At 43.8% G+C, this 8655-nt stretch overlaps 1 protein-coding gene across 2 annotated transcripts; it reads right to left on the bottom strand.

Annotated features, from left to right (window-relative positions):
• Positions 1 to 769: 769 nt before the first annotated feature.
• Positions 770 to 1626, bottom strand: LOC120686835 (barwin-like). 2 transcript variants are annotated; one of them, XM_039969036.1, is made up of 2 exons: positions 1522 to 1626; positions 770 to 1414 (listed from the first exon to the last, which is right to left on the bottom strand). In XM_039969036.1, exon 2 carries the CDS (start codon positions 1396 to 1398, stop codon positions 955 to 957), a length of 444 nt encoding a protein of 147 aa, XP_039824970.1. In that variant the 5' UTR covers positions 1399 to 1414; positions 1522 to 1626; the 3' UTR covers positions 770 to 954. The 2 variants fall into 2 exon arrangements, with proteins under 2 accessions (XP_039824970.1, XP_039824971.1); XM_039969037.1 differs by having other exon boundaries at positions 770 to 1430; positions 1522 to 1580.
• Between the last annotated feature and the right edge of the window lie 7029 nt (positions 1627 to 8655).

The raw sequence follows: 8655 nt of genomic DNA, 5'->3' as shown, positions 1-8655 counted from the left end.
TATATATATATATAGCCCACCAAGTTGGGAGAGCCGTTACTAGCCGTTACCCACTTTTCTACGAGGGCACCGGTTGCACCGGTGATAGGGCACCAGTGTAACCGGTCACTCACAGCTCTGAGCTAGCCGTTGGCCCTCTGACAATGCCACCGGTTAGACCGGTGCGTTGCACCGGTGTTGCACCGGTCCTGAAGCATCTGCTCTCCCTTCCTTGACATCGTCTCTGAACGATGGTATGGTGCTCGCACCAGTGCTTCTTTTGCACACCGTCGGTTCAACTGGTGCTGCATTGATTTCTTCTCTTGGCTGGGTATTGCATGGCCCATTGCACCGGTGATAGTGTACCGGTGTATTCGGAGCCTACCGGTTAGACCGGTGCTTAGTCACCGGTTCATCCGGTGCTATTGTTTTCTGTGGAACTCATCCAATTTTAACATTTTTTTGAGTTGTTTCTTCGTGTTTTGTTTTGCTTGGCCTTTTTGCTTTATCCCTGGGATCTAGAAATGTTCACTTGATAAACCTATTAGTCCCATTGATTGCGTTGTCAATCGATCACCAAAATCACAAAACAGTGGCCTAATCGGGTCATGTTCCTTACAACAAGGGAGCTAAAGGAGGAGTAAGTGAACAGAGAAGAAGAGGAGGAAGAAAATGGAGGTGAGAGAAAAGGAAGAAGAAGGCTGAAGCCCCTGTAGTTGTGAGCTGGATCAGCCCGTTTCTATATGCAAAGTTTTGAAGTAAAGCTGAAACAAAAAGTAACACGAGACAGTTAATATCGAAATCCCGCTTTATTATTTAGTCCAATGCGGTTTCGTTTATTCTGTATTACTAGCTACCACATCATCCGAGTCTCTATTATCTTTTATTCCATCACCCCACACATATCTAATATAAAGCGAGGCTTGTTACTACATCCGGCCGGGTTCCTCCCGGTCCATGTGTGCGCGTGCTCACTCAGCAGGAGACGAACTGGTAGTCGACGTTGAGGTGTCCCCTCTGGTAGCCCTGCCCGTTGGTGTCGATCTTCTTGAACACCGTCTCGAAGTCCAGGTCCAGCCCGCCATTGCTGCACTGGTCCACGATCCTCGCCACGATCGACGCGCCCGTCGCACGGTTCGTCACCCTGATGCACTTGCCGCAGGAGGCCTGGCCCTTAGGGCCCGAGGGCCCGCAGAAGGCGGTCCAGCCGTACTTCTGCCGCCACGACAGCGGCTTGTTGGCGTCCCACGTGGCGCAGTAGGCGCTGACGCGGTTGAGGTCCCAGCCGTTCTGCGCCGGGTTGTACAGGTGGTACGTCGCGCGCACGTTGGAGGCCTGCTGCGCAGCGGCCGTCGCCGCCATGGCGCAGAGGAGCGCGGCCACCGCGAGCGCCACCCTTCCACCGGTGATCGCCGCCATTGCTGCCAGGGGTCGTCTGAACTCACAACAACAACATGTACATCAAGAAGCCATTTAGTGTCTTGTGTCTGTGACTAGGACAGTATAGAACAACAAGTACATGAATAGAAAAAGGATACATACTGAAGTTGTGAGCTCGTAGCTAGATGATGGCTGTGCCAAATCGATGAAGAATGCTAAGGATGATGTTGTAGTGCAATGGATGGGAGGTAAGCAGCTTAGGCTGCCACCTTATATAGAGGCCCCCGGGTGCCGGACAATGTGGAATTTTCTTTCTTTTCTCCCTGAAAAGGATGTGGAATTTTCTTTGCAGGGCAGAAGTGAAGTCATGCTAGGGTTATAATTGTCATTTCAGCACAAGTCTCGCTTTCTGATATATATATATATATATATATTAATATATATATATATATATATCCTACTGTCAATAGTTAAAATAAAGATGCTTATAGGAAACGTATATCAAAGGAATGAACATCGATCACGCGGACCGAATCTACCACAGCCGGTGAATCGGTGATTGCTGTCAAGGCGCCAATCCTCGTCACAGTTCGCCGCCGGCGGTGTTATTAGTGGAACTAGTCTTACGCCGGCCGGCCTAGTCCTAGCTTATTCAGTCTAGTTCCAAGTTGACCGTCCGGCGCGGCGGCGCGGGATCGGTCAAGCCATCGCCAGCTGCCAGCTCGCCGCCGCAACCCTCTCTCCTCCTCGCGTTGCGTGCGTCGGATGGCAACGGAAAGCAAGCGATGGAGCCACACATCAGCGTGTACATGGCCAGACCGTCGCCGGCGGCCTATGACTACGACGTGCTTGCGTACGCCGCCATGGCATGGAATTCCAGCAGCCGCCCGGTATCCTCTGGACTTTGGGCTCCGGAAGGGATCTGGTCTCTTGTGGCCAGCTCACGTATGCGTCATTAGGATGGAGGAAATCAGCTACGCTAGGTGGCACGCAAATCTTGACCTACCTTGCTTGATTGACCGAGTGAACAGAAAAGATGATTGACGGCCATTGCAGCGACCACGTGGCTGCCTCATAAAAGGTACTACTACAAAAATAATTTATAAAGCATCTTGATTTTTTTCAAAAGCAAGTCAAAATATAATCCGTTGCTACAAATAGAACAAAATTACTATAGATTTTTGACCCACCCCTAAAAATGGTGACGCTATCACTAGCCCCTACAAATGGTGCCCCTAAAAATGGTGGCATTTCTAGAGATGGGTGATTGCCACACCTGTTGCTAAAAATATATTTTTAGGGACGGGTGATATATGGCATGACCCGCCCATCAAACTTTGTATCAATATTGTAGAGAATGACGGGATATAAAAAAATTTATAGTTGAAAACTTTTTTATTTAAGACCATTTAATGGTTCAAAAAATTATTATAAATTTCTAATAGCTATAATTATATAGTATCTCATATAATTCAAGTCATAATTTAAGGATACAACAATCTTACGTTTATATATACTAAAATATACTTGGCATATTTTTTATTTCTATAGTTCATAATAACCATAATGTAGAAGTTTTTTTTATTTATTTTGCTATATGTAAGATTTTAAAAAATTCAGATAAAACAGGAAAATATTTTTAGGGAGGGGTGGCGGCGTCACCCCTCCCTAAAAATGATTTTTAAGAGCTGGTACCCAACCCGTTCCTAAAACTAAAATCCATCCCTAAAAATATATATTTTACGTTCTTCTATAAATAATTTCTGTAGTAGTGAGAACTGTGTCCTTTACATTTAACTCCTTAAAAATCCGGTGAAGGCAATCATGATTCACTTTAGGTGTTTGAAGGTGGTATATAGTCAGGCTGAAAGAAATGAAAAGATCCAAGCAAATCTTAGATATATAGGACAGTGGCTTTTAATTAGCACCATCAGAAAGTGAAAATTTCGTGAGAGTGCGCACTACTAGAAAATTGCACATTCGTCCGTGGACGTTAGTACCGGTCACGGTTTCGACCGGTACTAACACACATATTTAATACCGGGCCTATGTAATAGTGCACCTGGGAACCAATTAGTACTGGCTAGTGGCTCCAGTCGGCACTAAAATGCACCACCGACGCTGACAAGTAACCATCACTACTACAGCCACCCCTATCACCGCCGGTTCTAAAAGTACATCACCAACGGTTTTGGGTACCGTTGGATTTAAGTCGTTGGTGATAGCGGGGCCATCACCGCCGGTTCCAGAACCGTTGGTGATGTGCAACCATCACCGCCGGTTCGTATCTGGAACCGTTGGTGATGGAGACATCAACACCGCCGGTTGAAGACACGAACCTGCGGTGAAGACCTTTTTTCCCATAAAAAAAATATTTTCATATAATAATATTGCATCATTTGTACAACATATATAGTAGATGAACATCGCTATCCCTCGTGCCTTCTAGCTCTGTACCAGAAACTGGTCTGCTCACACATATAGAGGTCTCATAGGCAGAGTTGTAAACGAACCTACTTGATCTCACTTAGTAATTGCTGAAATCGGCATAAACCATACTGATAAAGTTCTATGTAGATAACAGTGCTAAACATTAAAGAGCAGTACTTGCTGTCAGTGCTAAGTATCACAAAGAAAATATGAAGTGGAATACTCTCTCTATGCGTGCCCTTTCTATCTTATGGACAGACTGAATGCTGGTTTCATTATAGTTGCAATTGCCACTACTTAATCTAAGCTAGCTGCATCCAGTCTCCGCACCCTCGGTTTCATGCAACTACACATTTTCAAAAAATAAACAAATATAAGTTGTCACATAAATGAACAAGAAAGTCGTTTCAGGTATATACATAGTGAAAAGTCGGTTTCATGCTTAAGCGAATTGTGGAAAACTCTCAAATAGACGCTCTGCCTCGCCCGACCCCCACGGGCTTCGTCTCCTCATGGCCGATTCCCAATTGAAGGAATAGGCTTCCCATGCAAGAAACAGACTGACAGGACCACATGGGCAAGTCTTGGAGGAGAAGGCATCACCCCAGGTCAAAGCTATTGCACTAGCCAACCACTCTTAAACTCTATCCTTTTGTGGTTTACTTTTTCATTCAAGCACTGGCCCCTTCGACACCTCGGCCTGAGCTTTTGTGGTTTACTTTTTCATTCAAGCACTGGCCCCTTCGACACCTCGGCCTGAGCACTCTCAGCAGGAGTCGCCCGGGGGCCCTCACGGGGATGCACCACCATGCGTGCACCACTCCCTCTCTTTTAGCAAAACGCGAACAAAAAGCGATTTTTGTTTTTTCCGCCCAAGCGAAAGGGCGACCCGTCCTCTTATTACGGCCTAAGTGATTTTTTCGGGCCACCCAACCTACCGGACCCTCATAACAACCTATGGTGAACTAGCAGCTGCAACCTACGGTTAGTGAGCAGGTTCGAAGGAAAAGTGCGAAGGAAAAAATCACTCGGGGAAACAAAGGAGGATGGGCGGAACCAGCTTTCCCACTCAAACTAAAACACACTTTTACGTTATGAACATTGCATTTGTTCACTCGGGGGCCTTTAAGCCTGATGAGCCCATGGTTCCTCAAAATATTAACCTCGGTGCATTTACTGTTTGTGTTGAGCACAATATTATGAAGGAAGGAATATTTAATCTTGGTGGCCTGTCATCAAGTCTCATTTTTAAAGGTGCAGAATTTTTCAGAAAAGAGGAGAAAGAGAAGGCAAGGGAATATGTTAATATTGGCTCCATGCATGTCGAGATCCCAAGAGTATTTCCAACTTGATTATGGCACTATATTTATATCACTTTGACGTGTTGGAAGAAGTTGACGTCATTGGCCTCCTAGCCGGATCATTTATATTATTCTATTCCATATATATGCTTGACGCATGCATGTAGTAGTTATTTTGTACTATTAGAGTTCTGGTCTTGTTTGGTTAGGATACGTGGTCGAGTCAGACTAAGTTTCGGAGTTGAGTCTAGTTGGCCCGCGAGCCATATAGTCTGGGCGCTGGCCCTTGTAATGCAGATTGGATTTTATTTGTGTCTCTTGTCTAGGGTTTCTCCTACGAATAGCGAGACGCCGTCCGATCTCATCTACCTTGCCGATTCTTCTGGATCGTGATTGGGAGCGTGATCAGGATTGTTTCCTGGGTGCGCTACTCCGGATTCTTTAGTGGATCCCTATCTTCTGATCGTGGTTCGTCGTGGCCGCGGGTGGAAGAATTATCTAGGGTTTGTGGTCTGCATTCTTGTAAGACTAATCCCTATTTTCTTAATTGCATCTACTCTATCTTGCTTGGACGTCTGATTGCTTGGAAGTCATTGCGTGAGACTTGTGACTCATCTATTCAAGTTATTGCTGCTGCTTTGTGTCTGGCCGAATAAATTATTTCTAGCTATATCTGATCTGGCGTGAGACTTCCAGAGTGTTGTGGCAATTGTGGCTTTTATTGCTATACCTACATATCATTCTGCTTATTGGGATAAGTAACTACTGGGATTTTATTGTGAGGATATATTCTATTGGTCTATCTAATTACTGATAGAATATTCTCCTACGTTCAGTACTTGTGGAGTTAAGTATTATTTGGAGTTAAAAAGTCAGAGAGGCTGTCATATAATTTATCTTGTGCTGTGAAAGATTGGGCAAAATATTTGGACAGTGTAGCCTTGTCCTTATCTGTTGGTATCACGAGACAGGTTGCTCACGGTACTCTGCTAATTTTTGGTGATGGATTACTCTTTTGACTTATACCTTGAGTTTGTACCGATGTTGTGTGCAACAACATCTCCTTCAGAATACTATGAGTGGGAGGATGCTATAATAAATTGTTATTCTATTGGTGAATTGCCGTTAAACCAGCTGGCTAATTTGGCAAAACAAAGCTTCTCTATTTCTGTGTCATTATGGTTCCGAAGAATGCAACTGGAACATGGTGATGACTATTGCACTTCTTGGTATGCAATGAAGGAGGCGTTGCGCCGACGCTTTGCTCCTCCTTTTGAGCCAGAGAAGAATATATTATCAAGTAGTGGGAGTTCTGATTTGGTTGCTTCTGAATTTTCTTCTGCTACACCATTTGAGAAGAATAATTCTACTAACCAGCCGGCTATCATGGGATTGCCTAGTGATATTCCTACCGCCACATCCATTGTTGGAGAAGATGTCCCATTGAATACTAGTATTTCAGATATTTCTTCTCCACTTGAGCAGCAGGCTGGAGTGCCCGAGCAAATCTCTATTGATGAGAGGGTGGATCTTTCTTTAGCATCAGGGCTGCATGCTAGTGATACTCAGCCTGACATTAAAATTGATGATAATGATGTTGCATCAAATGGGTTATCTATGATGGCACGGGAAGTTCACAATGATGGTACTACTATTGATGTGAGAGGGCAGCGTTCTAATATATTTCAGTCTGAATGCAAAATTCAAGATAAGGTATGCAAGCTCATTATCGATGGTGGTAGCTTTACAAATGTTGTTAGTTCAGATTTAGTGCACGCATTGTCCTTATCTACGCGGAGGCTTCCAAAACCGCATTATGTGCAGTGGATGAACCAAAGTGGTACACTGAAAATTACTCACAAGGCACGAGTAAAATTTTCAGTGGAAAATTATGTTGACTCTGTAGACTGTGATGTGGCACCAATGAGTGCATGCCATTTATTGCTTGGGAGACCATGGCAGTTTGATCTTGATGCGACATATAAAGGCCGTTCCAACTGTTATTCATTTGTGCATAAAGGAGTTCATCATATGCTCAAACCAATGTTTCAGAGTGCTATTCAGGCTGAGGTGTTTGCCACTGTAAAAAAGAAGAAAAAGGAGGCTGCTGAAATTGCCTCAAAGCCGAGGACGGCTTTGCTTCAAGAGGGACAAACCATACCTTCTATTGGTTCTGAGAAAATGTTGAAACAATCTCCTAACAAATTTGGTTCTCTCTCTATTATTGATGATGGCAATTTAGTTGCGTCAGAAGGGAAGCTAGCTGCGACATACAAGGTTGACTCATCTATTATTTCAATTAATAATGATCCATCCAAGGAGATATTAGAGACAGATCCTATCTTGTATCATGATGGCCCCTATATTGTTGACCTGAAAGACAATGGACAAATCATGCATGTTGCTACAAATGATCCCGCTAATTATCGGATTAATGAAGCTATTGGCAGTAACTCAAAGCCGAGGACGGCTTTGTTTCAAGGTGGAGAGGATGATGAGCCCATGGTTCATCAAAATATTAACCTCGGTGCATTTACTGTTTGTGTTGAGCACAATATTATGAAGGAAGGAATATTTAATCTTGGTGGCCTGTCATCAAGTCTCATTTTTAAAGGTGCAGAATTTTTCAGAAAAGAGGAGAAAGAGAAGGCAAGGGAATATGTTAATATTGGCTCCATGCATGTCGAGATCCCAAGAGTATTTCCAACTTGATTATGGCACTATATTTATATCACTTTGACGTGTTGGAAGAAGTTGACGTCATTGGCCTCCTAGCCGGATCATTTATATTATTCTATTCCATATATATGCTTGACGCATGCATGTAGTAGTTATTTTGTACTATTAGAGTTCTGGTCTTGTTTGGTTAGGATACGTGGTCGAGTCAGACTAAGTTTCGGAGTTGAGTCTAGTTGGCCTGCGAGCCATATAGTCTGGGCGCTGGCCCTTGTAATGCAGATTGGATTTTATTTGTGTCTCTTGTCTAGGGTTTCTCCTACGAATAGCGAGACGCCGTCCGATCTCATCTACCTTGCCGATTCTTCTGGATCGTGATTGGGAGCGTGATCAGGATTGTTTCCTGGGTGCGCTACTCCGGATTCTTTAGTGGATCCCTATCTTCTGATCGTGGTTCGTCGTGGCCGCGGGTGGAAGAATTATCTAGGGTTTGTGGTCTGCATTCTTGTAAGACTAATCCCTATTTTCTTAATTGCATCTACTCTATCTTGCTTGGACGTCTGATTGCTTGGAAGTCATTGCGTGAGACTTGTGACTCATCTATTCAAGTTATTGCTGCTGCTTTGTGTCTGGCCGAATAAATTATTTCTAGCTATATCTGATCTAGCGTGAGACTTCCAGAGTGTTGTGGCAATTGTGGCTTTTATTGCTATACCTACATATTATTCTGCTTATTGGGATAAGTAACTACTGTGATTTTATTGTGAGGACATATTCTATTGGTCTATCTAATTACTGATAGAATATTCTCCTACGTTCAGTACTTGTGGAGTTAAGTATTATTTGGAGTTAAAAAGTCAGAGAGGGTGTCATATAATTTATCTTGTAC

The sequence above is a fragment of the Panicum virgatum genome, chromosome 8N, assembly GCF_016808335.1.
Source record: "Panicum virgatum strain AP13 chromosome 8N, P.virgatum_v5, whole genome shotgun sequence".
Taxonomy (NCBI): domain Eukaryota; kingdom Viridiplantae; phylum Streptophyta; class Magnoliopsida; order Poales; family Poaceae; genus Panicum; species Panicum virgatum.
This window is presented reverse-complemented; position numbering and strand designations above follow the sequence as displayed.

Excerpts from the sequence above, each read along its gene's own strand:
- LOC120686835 (XM_039969036.1), bottom strand. The coding sequence starts at position 1,398 with ATGGCGGCGATCACCGGTGGAAGGGTGGCGCTCGCGGTGGCCGCGCTC.